The sequence below is a fragment of the Cetorhinus maximus genome, chromosome 2 (genome assembly GCF_964194155.1).
Source record: "Cetorhinus maximus chromosome 2, sCetMax3.hap1.1, whole genome shotgun sequence".
Lineage (NCBI taxonomy): Eukaryota > Metazoa > Chordata > Chondrichthyes > Lamniformes > Cetorhinidae > Cetorhinus > Cetorhinus maximus.
In genome coordinates, this window is record NC_135880.1 from 181,794,225 (window position 1) to 181,812,729 (window position 18,505).

The 18,505-nt window shown below is 38.4% G+C and overlaps 2 protein-coding genes across 5 annotated transcripts in view; both read left to right on the forward strand.

The window, feature by feature from the left end:
• The window catches only part of ift74 (intraflagellar transport 74), a 98,619-nt gene extending 94,808 nt beyond the window's left edge, over positions 1–3,811 (forward strand). The window contains exon 19 of the mRNA XM_078530191.1: positions 2,900–3,811. Within this exon, the coding sequence (XP_078386317.1) occupies positions 2,900–3,015 (116 nt within the window). The 3' untranslated portion in view covers positions 3,016–3,811. The remainder of the gene's footprint in view (positions 1–2,899) is intronic.
• Positions 3,812–5,268: 1,457 nt separating this feature from the next.
• Positions 5,269–18,505, forward strand: part of tek (TEK tyrosine kinase, endothelial) — a 71,451-nt gene continuing 58,214 nt past the window's right edge. For 2 of the 4 annotated variants that reach the window (XM_078530214.1, XM_078530223.1), the window contains exon 1: positions 5,269–6,083. In XM_078530214.1, the coding sequence (XP_078386340.1) occupies positions 6,032–6,083 (52 nt within the window). In that variant the 5' untranslated portion in view covers positions 5,269–6,031. The remainder of the gene's footprint in view (positions 6,084–18,505) is intronic. The other 2 variants (XM_078530232.1, XM_078530241.1) reach the window with 1 other exon arrangement.

The window sequence follows — 18,505 nt, forward strand, 5'->3', positions numbered from 1 at the left end:
CATATTAGTTGGGGCTCAACTTCAGTTGTCACTACAATGATGGGAGTTACTGTTTAAAAAAAGTCAAAATTTTCAGAATTGTTTTCTAATATGGCCATATATATGGGAAAGTATTCTTTGCACTTTGCTCAATATTGCACATTGAAAGTCTCCAAAGGACAAGCAAAATGGTTCAAATATCTTGACCAAACAAGGTATTGTAAACCACCATCCATTAAGGTAAGGCATGCTGGCATCCCACTAACAACTAAGAGAAAAACCACAAATGAACAACCAGAAATCATTAAAACACCAGCCAGTCAGAAAACAACAAACACGATAAAACTAACAATCAGATTGTTCCAAGGAATGTCAAACCCTGTTCAGTAGCTATTTTGGTTTTCCACTGATTCTCTGTACCCTTGAAAATCACATTTATGAAATAAACATGTATCTAAAAATACACAACAAAAATTACAAGGTTCACAACCCTTTATGTTGCACATTGCTATTTTTACTTCCAAAAATGAAGTCAGTGTTTCTTTGATTGTAGCATGCAGTATTACCAAAGAAGCTGGTTTTGTAACATTCATGCTGTTTGACATTTCAATTAGTTCTACTAGTTGTCCTTTTCAAAGCAGCTTATGTGATAATTAATATTCTCCAGCTTCCACTTGATACTCTATTTTTACTGCGATTGGCAAATCTATGTTTTAACTGTTTGATGATCTGTCATTGTATTTATCAATGTTGTGTTGTTTCCCCGGTCACTTAGATTTTCTAAATTTACCGTTTCAGTTTTTTTGGTGAATGCTCTTAAGTCTTTATTTTTCTTGTTTGCTAGACATATTTCTACACCCATGGTGTTTAGTCTATTTGAAAGTATCAGTCTAGAACATTTACTGCATTATTCAATATTTCTAATAATGAGGACCAATCAAAAAGTAAAGATGAATCTTGCATCATAGAAGCAGAAGACATGTTTTGTTTCAAAAATGGGTCTTGTGATTATTGAGGAAGAAAGCTGTAAACTGCAGGAATATATTAATAGACTGATCAGGTGGGCAGAAAATTGGCAAATGGAATTCAATGCAGAGAAGTGTGAAGTAATGCATTTGGGAAAGGCAAATAAGGCAAGGAAATAAACAATAAATGGTAGGATTCTGGACAATGTAGAGTAACAGAGGGACCTTGGAGTTCATATCCACAAATTCCTGAAAATAGCTGGATAAGGTGACTAAAAATACATTAGGGATACTTTTCTTTATTAGCCAGGGAGGTTATGTTGGAAGTGCATAAAGAAACTGGTTAGACCACAACAAGAGTACCATATACAGTCCTGTTCAGATCATTACAGAAAGAACGCTAATAGAATGCTAACCTTTATTACAAGAGGGATTGAACATAAAAGTAAGGATGTTGTGCTTCAGTTATACAGGGCATTGGTGAGACTGCACCTCAAATACTATGTGCAGTTCTGGTCTCCTTGTTTAAGGAAGGATGTAAATGCATTGAAGGTGGTTCAAAGGAGGTTTACTAGATTGATACCTGTAATGAGTGGGTTGGCTTATGAGGAAAGTTTGGACAGACTGGGCTTGTTTCCACTGGAGTTTAGAAGAGTGAGGGGGTGATTTGATTGAAGTATACAAGATTCTGAATGGCCTTGACAAAGTAGACATTGAAAGGACATTTCCTCTTTTGAGTGAGTCCAGAACTAAGGGGCACTGTTTTAAAATTAGGGGTCACCCTTTTAGGATAGAGATGAGAAATGTTTTCTCTTGAGGGTTGTGTGACTTTGGAACTCTGCCTCAGAAGGTGGTGGAGATGGGGCCATGGAATATTTTTAAGGCAGAGGTTCCCTTCTTGTTAGGCAAGGGAACCAAAGGTTATCGGGGTTAGATGGGAATGTGGAAATCGAAGCATAAAGATGATCAGCCATGATCTTATTGAATGGCAGAGCATGCTCAAGGGGCCAAATGGTCTACCCCTGTTCCTATTTCTTATGTAAGAATATGATAGAGAGGGCACACAGGAGATTTATCAGAATGTTGCTAAGACTGGATAATTTTAGCTATGAGAAAAGATTGGATGAACTGGAGTTGTTTTCTCTGGAACAGAAAATTCTGATGGGAGATTTAACTGAGGTGGATAAAATTGAGGGGCCTGGACAGAGTTGATGGACTTGTTCCCCTTAGCAAATAACCTGAAGACTTAATGTAATTGGTAGAAGGGCTTGAGGTGAATTCAGGAGAAATGTTTTCGCCCATAGGATGATGTGGGTCTGGATCGCAGAGGGTGTAAGGGTAGGAGAGGCAGAAGCCCTCTTCATATTGAAAAAATATTTTAAAAATACTTGGATAAGTACTTGAAGTGCTGTAACCTATAGGGCTGAAGACCGAGATCTGAAAAGTGGGTTTATGCTGGATAGCTCTTTTTGGCTGACACAGTCAAACCAAATGGCCACCTCCTGTGCCATGAATTAAGATGACTCTATGACATTTATGGATAGACTACATGACCAGAATACACTAATTAAATTGGTGCCTTATGGTTGTAACTCCTTTCTGTATATAGTAAATTACAATTATGGTATGTGTGTAATTTTCTTGTGCATTTGTGCCAAAGTAATGTAGCAGCCTATGAACTTAAAAATAATGTACTATAAATTAAAGCAAAACTATTCAAGGGCCTATTTTATGTACGGTATCTACATTAATACATTTTCTTTACACTGCATTGTTAATTATTATATACTGTGACATGTGAGCACTTATTTTGCAGCATTGGTTGCAGTACTAATGTTCGGAACAAGTTTGAATTGTGAACTTCTTAATTGTCTTTTAGATTCAATCTGTTCAATTCCCAAAAGAGCAGATTTTGCTTGTGATTCCTTATCGATTTCCTTAACTCTGTCCAATAGTCATTGCTGCAAAGGGTATGGAAAGTGACTACCAGCCAGTTGTGAAGAATGTGGCCAAACAACTTGCTGAGTTCAACAAAATACTTCAAGAGGCCCTTCAAAACACCAGAAACTGACCTAAACTCTTTCTTGAATAATCTGAAAGGATATTAAAGAAAATTGTTTTTTTTCGACTGGAGAAATTTTCACAAGGATAAGTTTGTACTTTATAGTCAAGTAAACTTTTTCCATACTACAAATTTTGTATAAAACATTGCACTAGTATGTTTTGTTTTACATAGGACTGAGTCTTAACTCCATGAACTACTACAGTCATTCCTATGCATCTGGGGAAATAGCATGCAGAGACTTTAAGGTGCATGATCAATGTTAGGAATGAGAAACAAGACCGTTCGGTTACCCTTTCTCTATGAACCAAACAAAATTGGACAGGTTCACGTTGTTGAAATAGTTGGGAATAAAATGGTTAAGCTAGCACTACAATAAGAGGAAACTATTAGCTGAGCTCAATGTACTGTCTCACAGTTACATTGAACCACACAATAAGTATTTCACAAAGAACTATTTGCTGTCATGGAGGTTAAGCAAAGTGATTTGGTTTTGTGTTGCAACTTCCATGTACCTGTGACCTAACTTCATATTGACGAATTTGAAAAGGGGCTTGATTATGCGACAGAAATTACCCTGTTGCATGCAGTGTAATATGGCATTTGTCTCATTAACTCTATAGCAGGTAACTTTATTTCCGATTGAAATACATTAAAATAAAAGGTACATGTGTATTCATCTCTGAATTTAATTCATCACAGAAGTTTATTAATGAGATACTTTGATTTTCTGTTTTATTCTACAATGGCAGTTTAAATGTGCTCTGTTTTGTTTCAGCAGTCCAATAAAAATAGAGTATTTGTGGGGTTTTTTGTGAAGTGCTTTCTTTAATTGCATTTTTTTCTTTTCCCAAATATAAAAATTGTGTCAACCATCAACGAGAGAGTTCAAGTGATGATGATGAAGTAATATTGAATTTCATCAGTTTGCATGTAGAAACTGATTACATATCTGTTTATGTCAGCAAGGGGTAGTATGGAGAGGAGGGGGCCTAGGATAGCACTTTGGGGAATTTCAGAGCTAACGATGTAGAAGAGGAAAAGCAGCCATCACTGGAGATTCTGTCATTATGATCATGTAGAACAGCCCAAGAGCAGTCCCACTCAGCTGGACAATGGAGGAGAGGTGGAGGAGGATGGTGTGGTCAACTGTGTCAAAGGCTGCAGAGGGGTCAAGGGAGATGAAAGATAATGCACTCTGATCAAACACAAATATATCAGTGATCTTAATAAAACACTAAGCTGCTCAGGAAATCAAGATCATAGAGCAAGGAAGTGGGGTGTGCATCCTTCCCACTTGTTCCCAGGGCTCTTGAAAAATATGAGGTTGGGGAGCTAATATTCTCAGTATTTTCCTACCAACCCGAAAGGGTCATCATTTACATATCTCTAATCCAAACAAAGCATCAAGCACTCATACAGATATGACTTTTCCAGTTAACGGGATTTAGAGAGATACCCATGGTCCCTTGTGGACTATAGCTAATTAATTACTTACAGACCACCCAGTTGCTGGGCTGGTAATCAGCAATGTAATATTTACAGACTGTCATCTAGGTTATTTTTATGCATCATTACTTCTTTATGAGAAGTTAGCTGAATTCTACAGTAAGCCTTTCCATCCCATTGAACAAGTGGAACAATCAGTATCATTATTTGTGTAGGGAACGCTCCAAAAAGTTGCCAGCACCATTCAACCAACTCCTCAGCAGGAGGGGAGAAAATAAACTTCCAATAAAAATAGCTTCCTCATTTAATAAACATTACTAGTGATTATAAAACACCCTGGTGTCATATTATGTAAGGCAAAGCTATTTAATCAAAATGACTGATTACTCTTTGGTTTTGAATGAAAAGCAAAATCTCACCAGCCCTTCAGCATTTTCATTGTAGTTGTGTGTCATAGAAAAATGCTGTTTTACTTTGAGGAAGCTGAAATGATCAATTTTATCCATAAATGATCTTTCATTACTAAAAAGTTATTCTAGTAGTGCTAATTGTACAGGACAACTGGAAAATACTCCCGTACATAGATTTGCAAAGAAAATCTATCTTTGCCTTACAGGGAGGATAAGGATGCCAGCTGGTATAGTTATCAGGGTTTTTACACTCCCACTTGCATCAGCAACTTGCAATGAACCGACAATAATTACATGATTCACATTGCCTTCCTTAACCATTTAAGAAAAGTGAATAATTGGGTATGGTATTGAGGTGGTGTCCAATACTTTATGATGTGGTCTAGGCTGTAACCTTTTTTTTTCCAACTCAATAAATTGTTGTATGGCCATGTATCCCATTCAAGCTTGGCGACAAAAAAGGGTGGGGGGGTGGTTAAGAGTTATAGCCAGTAGTGACGAAGCATGCGACAGACCTAACGAAGTGTAGTCAAGGCCAAGACGGAAAGATTGTTCTGTGAGGGAGACATAGTAAAGCATATTTGAAAGTATTTTTAAAAAACTGATAGTACTTTCAAGTGATTTTTTTTTTGTTGTTGTTGTGAGTGGGCACATCTTAAGCATTTTTATTAAATTCCTTTGTCTCTCTCTAATCTGAGGGAGGAACTTCTCCCCTGATAAAATATGGATGATCTCGGTTTCCTTTTATAATAATCTCCCACATGTAAAGTTCAGTGGAGCAGCATTTGCGACGTTTATTGATAAGGCTCCTGGTTGCTGCTGTTAGTTTCAAGATTCCCAGAGTATATGCCGGTGTGAGCTGCAACTCCTGCCTATTCCTCTTCCATTCCCACAGGAAACAGGAAAAAGGAACAGCCACCGACTCCCTGGCATTGAATAACCCCGAATCCGCCTTAATATAACTGGATTTGGGAATGATCGGCGAAATTTATGATCCCTTCATTTGTAATTTTTAAATTCATTTACAGCTGGCGACGGGGGGGTCGCGGCCACAGAAGAGATTAACGAAAAGTGGTGTCAGTTGCTCACAGTCTTGATAACGGGCAGAGAGAGAGAGAGAGAAAAACAGCGATGTGAAGGTGATTGGGCACTGCGGGGGTCCAGACATGGATTTATTGGGAATATTGATCTTTCATCTTTACTATTTATCAAATTCAGGTAAGACTGGCTTACAGCTTCTGCTGATTGAGCCCTTCGAAACCCGTTTAAAACCCCACTCACTACTACTTTCGTTTAGAACTGAACATGAATTTGCTAAAGTTTAATTGCGTTCGGGTGATTATCGCAAGAAGCACATTTTAATTGTTGAAGAAAGACTGAAGTGTTCATAAACAAACACCATTGTTAAGAGTGGCGTAGGAGCAGTTTAATTTGTTCAGCCTAGTTTTTTTAATTCAATTCCAGGATGTCTTGTACATTGGGAAGTGAGATGCATTAATTACAAAACAGGGGTAAATATGTTGATATGGCTTTCTCTGCAGTGCTTAATTTTGTAAGTTAGAACTATTGACTTCCAGCTAGAAGAACTTTATTGATGAAAAATATTGCGTATTTTGGGGTGTTTTACAGTAATGATATTTTTAATGAATTTTTAAACAACCTCACTGTCTCAGCAAGTGGCAATAATCAAATCGTGGCAGTTTTCCTGTTGGTTGCCTGGGCTTAGCTTTGCTTTTAGTTTTAAAAATGTATTTAAACAGGCCGCTCACTAACCGCCCCAATTATCAGATAAACTGTGTGTATCTAAGGGCCAATATTTCAGAAAGTCCGAGATCGGTTACCTATGATATATAACGTGCCTGCCTCTTAAACATAGTCGCTTCATTACAGGACGCGAGTTTAGACAATACATGCGGTTCCCACTGAGGCTGGTTCATGAGTTGCTGTTTACGCTCCCTGAGAGTGATCATTACATCATTTGCACCTCTGCCTTTGAAAAAGATTTTTTTTTTCCCGAACAAGCTTGCTATCGACATAAGACCATTCTACTTTGTGTATGTCCTTTTTGGATCCAGTCTACAACAATGGCTACTCTTTAAAAGTACTTTTTGAAGCGACTTGGGATATCCTGAGGATGTGAAAGGTGCTAAATAAATGCAAGTTCTTTCTTCCGCTCCCTTCATCGGCATTCATTTCAGTTCTCACTTTAGAAGTTGCTTAGTCTCTGAACATAATCTTTTCAAAGGATGTTTCCAGAATGTGGGTAATGCTGACAAAGTTCCACTTTTATTGCTCATCCATAATTGTCCTGAGATTGCGTTCTTCCAGCAAAAATGTAGGAACATCAAATGTCCAAGATAGAATGGTGAATGATTTGGTGATGGTCTTCCCATGATCTTGCTGCCCTTTCTCTTCCTGTTGGTAGAGGTCATAGACTGGGAGGGGCTGTCAAAATTAGTTACAGTGCATTCATTGGTGATACAGAGCGCAGGTAGGAATGCTTATCGAGTCCTGGTGTTGTACTGACTAGTTTCTAACAACCATAACCATCGTCCTTTATGTCATATGATGCCAGCCATTGGTGGCTTTGGCCCTTGACTTCCATCAATCTCAGTTTTGTTTGGATTCTTTACCATACTCAGTCGAATGTTGCCCTGATTTTGAGAGCAGCTGCCCTCTGACGTTAAGCTTTTACTCCTATGTCTGGATCATGGATGTAAAAAGACTGACAGGACATAAATTGGGCATTGAAATGCTAACTATTGATGAGTATGACTCCCGTGAAGCTAGTGTTATTGTCTCCTATCACCTTGAAGATGATTGATTGGACAGGAATCAGTCCCATTAGACTTCTCGGGCTTTTTGTGAATGATTCATTCCTGAGCAATTTTTGACATTAATGCATAGATGCCACTGTTGTAACCGCACTGGAATAGTTTGATTGGGACAGTGTGGCTAGTTTTGCATTGCAGGGCTTATTCACTACAACCAGTTTGTTGTCAATGTCCATAGGCTTTGCTGCATCTAGTGTCTCAACCCCTTCATAATATTATTTGGAGTGAACTGAATTGGCTGAGTATGACCAATGATGGCAGGGATTCAGGGGAAGGTAGATTGTGATCACACATTGGATGAAGACCCTTACAAATACTTTAACTTTGTCCTTGAGTCCTGGGCTCCACCATGTTAAGACTGGGCATGTTCATGAAGTCTGCTGCTCCAGTTAGTTGCTTGATTATTCACCACCATTCTCAGTGGAATGTGGTAGGGTCACAGAGCTTTGTTCTAATCCATTGATTGTGGGACTGCATAGCTCTGTCTATAACCTACTACATCTATTGTTTATTGTGTAGAAGCCATTGTCTTTGTCTTTGGTCTTTGCCATTTCTTTGCCACCAACTCCATCCTTCTCCCATGAAGCTATCTGATGGTTAACCAGATTGTTTGTATGCTTGATCTTATGTTTGACCCCGAGATGAGCTTCCTACCACATATCCACCACTAAAACGCCTATATCCACCTTCGTAACATCATTCCCTCAGTTTATTTTCTGCTGAAACCTTCATCTATTCCATTGTTACCTCTAGTTTTGATTATTCTAACACACCCCTGGCTGGCTGCCCATACCTGCAAAATAAGGTTATTCAAAAATCTACTGGCCATGTTCTAATTCACATCAACTGGGTAGGCGGTGGCATAGAGGTATTGTCACTGGACTAGTATTCAAGAGAGCCAGGATAATGCTCTGGGGACCGGAGTTTGAATCCTACCATGGCAGATGGTGAAATTTGAATTAAATAAAAATCTGGAATTAAACGTCTGATGATGACCATGAAACCATTGCTGAATGTTGCAAAAACCGATCTGGTTTACTAATGTCCTTTAGGGAAGGAAATTTGCTGTCCTTACTTGGTATGGCCTACATGTGACTCCAGACCCACGTGGTTGACTCTTCAGTGCCCTCTGAACAAGGGCAATTAGGGATGGGCAATAAATGCTGGCCTAGCCAGTGAGGCCCACAACCCATGAACAAATATATTAAAAAAATCTCCCCTGTGCTTGCTGATCTACATAGGCTCCCAGTCAAGCAGGGTCCTTTTTTTAAATCCCTCCATGGCCTCCTCTCTCCCTCTGTGTTTTCTCCTTCAGCCCTACAACACCCCTCCCCTCCCCATCCCCAGATCTCTGCACCCCACCAATTCTGGCCTCTTGAGCACTCCCAATTTTAATTGCCCCAACTCTGGCAGATATGCCCTTAGCTGCCTAGCCCATAAGCTCTAGAATCCTGCTGCTTTATCTCTTCGCCTCTCTACCTCTCCTTCCTCCTTTAAGACATTCCTTAAATCCTACCTGTGCGACCAATGTTTTGATCACCTGATTGAATATCTTCTTCTGTGGATCAGTGTTAAATTCTGTCCTGTAACACTCCTGTAAAACACCTCGGAACATTTTATGTTGAATGCATTATCTAAATGTGAGAGTTTGTTGTTGTAGTTTTGTCAGGTCTGGTGTGTCATTCTAAGGCACACGCTTTTACGCTCCCTACTACACCAGCAATGGTCACGCAGCTCGATGCTGGAAGAAGAACATTGGAGCAGGAGGATGTCACTTAGTTCCTCGGACCTGTGCGTTAATTCTATATCCCGTAATACTCTTACTTAACAAAAATCTTTCAATCTCAGTTTTAAAATGTTCAACTAACCCCCAGCCTCAACAGCTTTTTGTGGCGAGAGAGTTCCAGATTTCTGCTACTTTTTGTGTGAAGAAGTGATTCCTGACATGGCCTGGCTCTTAATTTAATGTTATGCCCCTTGTTCTGAACTCTCTTTTTCCAACTCCCAACCCCCCCACCCCCCCCCCGCCCCACAAGAAAATAAAGTCTCTTTTGATAAACACTATCAAACCCTTTGAAGAACTTAAACACCTTAACTAAATCACCCCTTAATCTTCTAAACTCAATAGGAATATCTAGTTAGAAATATGATTGAAGGTTGTAAGTACAGATGGAGATGATCAGTATAGCACAAAGTAAAGCTTTTCATAGGCTCTTTGTGCATGTTTGAAGAGCTGGGCCATTAAACTTTACAACACCACATCTTCAAAACACTTGATTTGAGATCAGCCATTAATGATGCGAGAATGGAGTCAAGACCCCAAAATATACTAAAATTTACTGACAAGATAGTTACAATATAATTGTATTATAAACCTTGCATCTACCACACACATCTTGTCAGTTTTATCCATTATAAATTCCTATGCCCACATTTATGATGGAAATTTGCCTACATAGGTTTATTATGCTGTAATACACCTTCGCTACAGCTTTATTATTAATGACATTTTCACTTAGAATTTATTTCTGCTAATTCTTGAGATTCAGAAAATTGCTGTAATTCATATCCCAACAAGATAATGGTATTTTGTGGGTCTTCCATGATGGAATATACCTGTTGTAGGGTGTTTGATATTGTTTGGTAGGTCTTGATGAATTTTCATAGTCTTAAGTAGGTTAACTGTATGTATTTATTAACTACAAGAACTATGTACATATACACAGTGAAGGGTTCAAGCTAGGAGCTATCTCCATGCTTGCTTGTGCACACTGCTCTGTCCAGCACTAGACTGACCCCTGAGTATGGGTCATGTGTTCTCGTACATCACTGTGTGGGCGGTACTGTATGTGCCAGACCCTTGTACTAAATTCCCATCTTTGTTAAAAATGTCACATATGCCACTGAATCACTGCAGAATTATTCAAAATGGATATTTGCATCTCCAAAGAACTTAATGTTTAACTTTTTTTTATATTTCATTGGTTTTAAAGCACTTTGAGATGTCTGAAGGTCATGAAAAGAGCAATATAAATGCAAGTCTTCCTTTCTTTTATATTTAAAAATGATTTCTAAATGTTTTTCACAGATTTGTCTTGGTAATTGTCAGATTGGTTCACATTTGCTACAATCATTTAATCACATGCAGTTATCCTAAAATAAAATTCATGGTCTGATCAAAAATAACATTTTATAAGGAAACGTGACATATTTAGTTGGAAATGACACCAACAACCCACGTTTATATAGTGCCGTTAACTTACGAAGACATCCAAGATGCTTCACAGGAACATTGTTGAACATAATTTGACAGTGAGCCACACAGAGGGCTATTAGCTGACCAAAGGCTTGGCCAAAGAGGTTGGTTTTAAGGAGCATCAAAGGGCGAGACACAGGCAGGCAGGTGGAGAGGTTTAGGGAGGATATTTCAGACCTTAACTGACAGTACTGTCATCAATGGTTTAGTGATTGAAATCAGGGGTACACAAGAGGGCAGAGTTAGAGGAGTTTGAACACGGAGATCTCAGAGGGTTGTAGGGCTGGAGGATGGGTGAGGTCATGGATGGATTTGAAAACCAGATGAGAATTAGGAAATAGTTGGTGGACCAGGAGCCAATTTTAATTTGGGAGCACATGTGTTAGGTATGTGTTAGGAAATAGGCACTAGCATTTCAGATTTGCTCAAGTTTAAAATGGTTGCAAGGAGGGAGGCCAGCCGGTGGAGCATTGGAAAAACTGGGTCTAGACATAACAAATAAGTAAAACTTTGTGTTACATCAAAGATGTCATTACTATTTATGGTATATTTGAATCACATTTTGATATCTTGGAGCACAGATTTCCTAAACAAAAAGGAGGGACAAATAAAATACTTTCAAATACATAATAAATGCTTCCACCTTTTCTCACAAAACGTAATACTAATGGAGTTAATGCATAGTATATCCCAAAGAGATATACTGGAGACTGGAGAAGCTGAGATTGTTCTCTTCAATGAAGCAAAGATTACGGGGAGATTTGTTGCAGGTATTAACAATTCTGAAAGGTTTGGTAGAAGAAATATGGTCAGTAATCAGAAGATACAGATTTAAGGTGATTGATAAAAGATGTGGAGGTTTTTTTAATGCAGCAAGTTGTGATGTGATCTGGAATGCTGTGCCTGAAAATGTAGTAGAAGCAGTTTCATTAGTAACTTTCAGAAGGGGAATTGGATAAATACTTGAAAATGGCAAATTTTGCTGGGTTGTGGGGAAAGAAGAAGGGAGTGGCATTAATTGGGTAGCTCTTCAAAGAGCTGGCATAGTCTGAATGGCCTCCTCCTGTACTGTGATTCTGTGATATTGATGCGGCTCATTGATACAGAGTGAAAATAAAGTGCTGCTCCCTACCAGAGAAAGGGAAAGTCACTGGGTGTTCCAACATTAATGTTTTTAGGTTTTACTGGATGTAAACTAATTACAGAATTCACCTTTCATGGCGCAATTGTCAGGATTGGAAACCTTATAAATGGCAAGGTCACGAACAAACAGTTTTAAAGGCAATAGTGTTAGCAACACCCAGATGTTACAGAGCTGGTTTCTATAGCAACGCTGACCCCAACAAATGGAACATTTAGCTCCATTTAGATGCCATTTTACCAGCTTTAAACAAAGCTGTACAATGTTGGAATTGACAGTAGATCATTTCTGTGCTAAAAAAATTACACCTTACTATGTGTCTAGTTAAAAAGATTGACACAACCTCTATAAAAGCTGGACTGCAATAGTTTTCTCTGGAGTATTGTATACCGTTCTGGGCGCCACATTATAGGAAGGATGTGAACACATTGGAGAGAGTGCAGAAGAGGTTTACAAGAATGGTTCCAGGGATGAGAAACTTCAGTTATGAAAAGAGACTGAAGAGGCTGGGACTGTTCTCCTAGGAGATTTGATAGAGGTGTTCAAAATCGTGAAGGAGGCTGGATAGAGTAGATAGTGAGAAACTGTTCCTGCTCGTAAAAGGATCAAGAATCGGAGGGCACAGACTTAAAGTGATTTGCAAAAGAAGCAAATATGATATGAGAAATAACTTTTTCACACAGCGAGTGGTTCAATTCTGGAATGCACTGCCCAGAAGTGTGGTGGAGGCAGGTTCAATCGGGGCATTCAAGAGGGCATTAGATGATTATTTGAATAATAACAATCTGCAAGGGTACAGGGAAAAGGCAGTAACTCATAATGCTCGTTTGGAGAGTAGGTGCAGACATAATGGGTCGAATGGCCTCCTTCTGCGTCGTAACAATTCTGTGAAACGATGTAACAGCTCTGGGAACTGAGTCTGTTCTGAAATACCCCAAACACACGCTTTTTTTATATGTAAACACTCCACCAGCAAACTAAGCCCCAAATTCCTGCTATTGTGCACAATTTTATGACACAGATGATATCTTCCTTAACTAAAGCATTAAAGTGATGATGTCTGTTTATTGTTACCTGTGTTTAAGGGATTGGATTATGAGGAGTGATTATGCAAATTGGGCATGCTCTCATTGGAAAAGAGAATGTTGAGACACAATATCATTGCTGTTTTTATGATTCTAAAAGAATCAGTAGGTAATATGCCGAGGTGTTTCACCTCATCAGGGTAGTAGAACTCGAGTTGAAGGGGCTAAATGCAAAACCAATCTGTGTGAACAATATTTCAGTGAGTGCATGGTCAACCTATGGAACAGGGAGATGGTGGAAGAATTAGTATATTCATGTTCAAATTTGATAGATTTTCATTAGAAAATAGCATTTTGGGTTGCAGTATATCCTAAAGTGGAGAGGCTGGAGAAGCTGGGATTGTTCTCCTTCGAACAGAGAAGGGTAAAGGGAAATTTAATAGAGGCGTTCAACATTACAAAGGGTTTTGATAGGGATTAACTATTTCCACTGGCAGAACAGGTAACCAGAGGGCACAGGTTTAAGATAATTGGCAAAAGAACCAGAGAGGGATGAGATTTGGAGAATTATTTTTACCCAGCAATTTTTGATCTAGAATGTGCAGCCTGAAAGGATAGTGGAAGCAGATTCACTTGTAACTTTCAAAAGGGAATTTGAAATCGAGTTGAAAATTTAAAAAAGTTGCAGGGCTATAGAGAAAGAATGGAGTGAGTCTAACTGGACAGCTCTTTCAAGGAGCCAGTACAGACATAATGGGCTGAATGGCCTCGTTGTGCACTGTAAAATTCTATGATTCCATGATAGTAATTTGAACCATTGAAATGTGGTGAGTGTAGCATACTCAGTAGGAACAGGTGGCTTCGGACGAATGATTACCAAAGCTCTCTCCCATTGAGGTTTTCCCTCACCTCATATCCTTGGGTTTGTTGTAGATTAATTGATAGAGTTTGATCGCTGTAATTAGCCAACATTTCCATTGTTATTGTATCACGTGATTCAAAAAATGGTCGAGGGGAACTAGGTGGACCTTGGTCTTTTTTCAGCTAGTAATTCATAAGTTCTTAAAGGAGCTATGCACTGTAAGTTAACCCTGAGAACCATGGTCAAAGAGGAGGTTTTACTGAAGCTTTTGAAGGCAGCAAAGGAACACTTCTCTCAAAATGTTCAGGGCCCTTGATAAATTTTAACCATTTAATATTCATTACTTTCTTGAACAATCTTAAGCTACAAAAAATAATTGCTAACAGTTGTTTTATTTTGAGAAGTGCAGTTTGTTGTATCTGAATCTTTTCTCTGATATTTATCAACAGCACTGTTTCAATAGATCATTTTTTGAAATTAAAACCATGTTGCCATACGTAATTAAAAAGGAACACTTGATGGGATAGCCTAGCTGTTCAATGTCTTCATTCTAAAATTGAGTTGCGGATCAAGACATGAGAACTTTTTAACAAAACTGACCTTTTCCAAGAAACCGACTGCAAATAATCTTTTGTAGCACAAGATTGTTCAGGAAGAGTCTGAATGTTAAGGAAAGAAAGACTTGCATTTCTATGGCTCCTTATACAGCCACAGATTTCCCCAAAGCACTTTACAAGTCAGTAAAGTACAGTTGCCATGTAGTAACTGTTGCAGTGCAGGAAGCATGACAATTTGTTCACAGCAAGCTCCCACAAACAGAAATGTGATAATGGTCAGATGGAGGGTAAGCAGAATGACTGGGAGTGAAGGAAATATGTCTCTGGATCTGGGAGCTAATGAAGATTTTTATCAGAAACGTTTAATGAGAAACTGATTTTGTCTTGTATATTTTATATCAGTGTAATAGTGACCTTTGTGCTTAAAATAATATGCTTGTTTTGTTTTCTGAAATGCAATGTGTGCCAAACAGATATTAGTGAGATAAAAACAAAATACTGTGGATGCTGGAAATCTGCATTAAAAACAAAAAATGCTGGAAAACCTCAGCAGCTCTGGCAGCAACTGTGGAGGGAGAAACAGAGTAATGCTTTGAGTCTAATATCAGAACTGAATGTCAAGGAAATCATGAGTTGATTTTTCACATGGTAAAACATACTACTTAGCTGAGTTCAAGCTCAGAGCCTTTTCCTTTGTCCATTTTCAGTCAAATGGACCTCAGCAGTAAGAAAGTAAATAAACCCTAACAACTACAGTCAACAGGAAGGTGTGTGTTTATTATATGATGTTTTAGTGCATTCTCCGAATCTCCTACTACAGTATGTATTCAAAGTTTTAGGTACCAAATTCCCTACAGTTTATATTCCATAGAGCCATTTTTATCCATTCCTCCATGTTTAAAACTTTCAAAAATATTAACGTTCTTATTGTGGATTTTATTAACTATTTCCGTCAATCCGATGGGGGCCCATAAGGCTCCTCTGTAAGTCTGACCATTGGACTTCACGTCAGATAAATGTAACTTCCTTATTCTTGTTGCCAAAATATATCCATGTGAGAAACACAATTGCCTCACATTGTTCTAATTTGTTGAAATAAGTCACTTATCGTTTATTGTATATAACTAGCTTTTAAAATCGTCAGAGAACAATTGTGTATGTTTCCTTGTATAGTTTCAAAGCAACGCTGATGTGTTGCAGGTAAAATTAAAACATCTGGATCTACTTCTCTATACAACATCCGAGGTCAGCCTGCTTTCTGTCCAAACAAATAAACATGACATAAACCGTAAAACCATTAATCCACTTAATGCTTGGTCGTTCAATATTTATTTACTAGCTCAGAGTGCTTTAAAATTCCCTGTGCATCATAGCTTCACTAAATCACCATAAAATTACTTTCCTTGCACAACTTATGTGCATTATGTTTTAAACCACCTTCAAATGGTGGAAGCTACACATGGAACTTGAACAAAATGTATTTTGTCTAACTTTTTCTCATGAAGACAATGCCCTTTAAAGGATGTATACAGGGTTTCAGCTTAAGGTTCACAAGACATTAAAGGCAGCACCTCAAGCACATAAAACCGTTCAGCTGGATGAGCAGAAATTTCTTCCAGTTAGATATTGGGAAGACAATAGCTCCTGTCTGGTCTCAATAATTTCAACAGTAGAAAAGGATTTTCTGGATTGATTTAGTCACTCTTGTGATTTTTTAAAAATTAATTTATATTAGAAATTTAGTTTTTTTGCATGAATGAGATAGAATTTTCTTGTTCTAATAAATGCTAATACTTACTCCAATTTCTATGTTATTTTGCCAATAGTAACTTATGCCAATATGGCCTGAATCTCAATAGCGTATAGGATGTAAAGACCAATGTAAAACAAATAGAAATCAGTGTAAAGAATGGGGACCTGGGGAAACAACAAGCCACCATTGATGGAGATTAAGAACAGTTGGGTGGAATTTCCACTAGGAATGAAATTGGTTTTAAAATTAGGGGTCACCCTTTTAGGACAGAGATGAGGAGAATTTTTTTCTCTCAGAGAGTTGTGCAACTTTGGAATTCTCTGCCTCAGAAGGTGGTGGAGTCATTGAATATTTTTAAGGCAGAGGTAGATAGATTCTTATATAAAAGCAAAATACTGCAGATGCTGGAAATCTGAAACAAAAACAAAAATACCTGGAAAAGCTCAGCAGGTCTGACAGCACTGCGGAGAGGAATACAGTTAACGTTTTGAATCCGTTAGATAGATTCTTGTTAGGCAAGGGAATCGGGGTTAGATGGGAATGTGGAAATCGAAACACATGAAGATCAACCATGATCTTGTTGAATGGCAGAGCAGGCTCGAGGGGCTGAATAATCTACTCCTGTTCCCATTTCTTAGGTTCTCATGGTGAAGTGTGCCAACAATGCACACAAAGTTCCGCCCAAAAACCATGAGCATAAGCCAGAAAGTAAAATCTTCCATAAATCAGCACGATCAATTAGTCATTGGTATATCATGAATGATAGTGGGGTTACCAGGCAAAGAGCCATTCTTCAACTGAATGAATTGATGTTCTCTCACATTTTAATCAACATGATATCACAACCAATCAGGCAGGTGCTGGTGGAGAATATGATATGTATTTTGTGTGGGTCATGGATTTATAATGAAGGCAAAGGTGTAAACATTTAGCTTGAGCAATAGAAATTGGGTGTTATCATCCGCTGCCCGTTATACACCACACCCAATATTCAGTTCAATATTCATCAATAGAACTGGAGGTCGGGCAGGGATTAAAACAGAGGACTGATCCAATGCCGCCCATTTATTGCTATTCGCAATGTGAATTTCTAACACGATGTTAAATTATTGAGATAATTAATGTGACGATTCTTTTACATGGGCAATTTTGTCTAAGGATGATCCCTAAAAGGGGAAAGAGTATGCTAATCTCCATTTAGTCAGAATATTTTCTTAGTTGGCTAGGGACAAAATGCCAATTACATGAGTCATATGTTTTGCAGTTGCTGCGTCAGCAAAATGACCACGCAAGGTCACCGCTGGGTCTACATCTGTCTGAGTAATTTAATGTACAGCAGGATACATTGCTTTGAAAGGTTTAACAGATGGCCAGAACTTAAGTCCTATACATTACCACACCTGGGACAATTTGGGCAATGCTCTCATGACATTTTATAACCAGTGTGTAATCATACTTCTCTGGTAACTTCAATCTCTGAAAGCTGGGCACAGACCAGGGATTCTATGGCCTTGAACTAGGTCCATACTCCCTGTTCCTTTGTAAATTGATCCTTCAAGATCAATTTTCCAGGTGTGCTTCAAAGATCTCCCACTGCTGCCTCCCTGGAAATGTAAACATTGTTAATGTGGTGATATCAGAACCTCTTAGCGTCTGGCGCACAGCTGACATAAACAAGATGTACACTGGTGAGACTAAGATCTTACATCATCCTTTAAAATAAACCTAAACAGCTTCTAACAGGTTTCAATTTAATGATTTATCAGTGGCTCACTGAATAAATATGCACTTCGCAAATATTTATATGAAAGACGAGAAGGGTTGCTGACCTTGAGGAAACTCTTCCAATAGTCGCGGAATAGAATGTAGAATTTGCCATTAAAACTAACTGAAAGCAGACAAGGCCATTTCTTCTGATAAACTGCCTGGGGTAACAAGGTGAGGAAATCTGGATTTACTCAAACTGTTGTCAGTGGGAAGAGCGTTATACATTTTCCAAAATGAAGAGCATAAATGCGTGCGTGCATATTTCATTTAGCTTTGCATCTTGGAACATCTTAAAAGTCTCCTTTTTAAAACAAAAATTGCTTTCAGGGCTGTCTTCTGGATAGTTTCCAGCTGGCTGGCTCCATCTGCATAGTGCAAGTTGCCACTTAATAAAGTTAAACATTTTAATATGAAGGCACACACAACATTCTTCTGAGCTGTTATG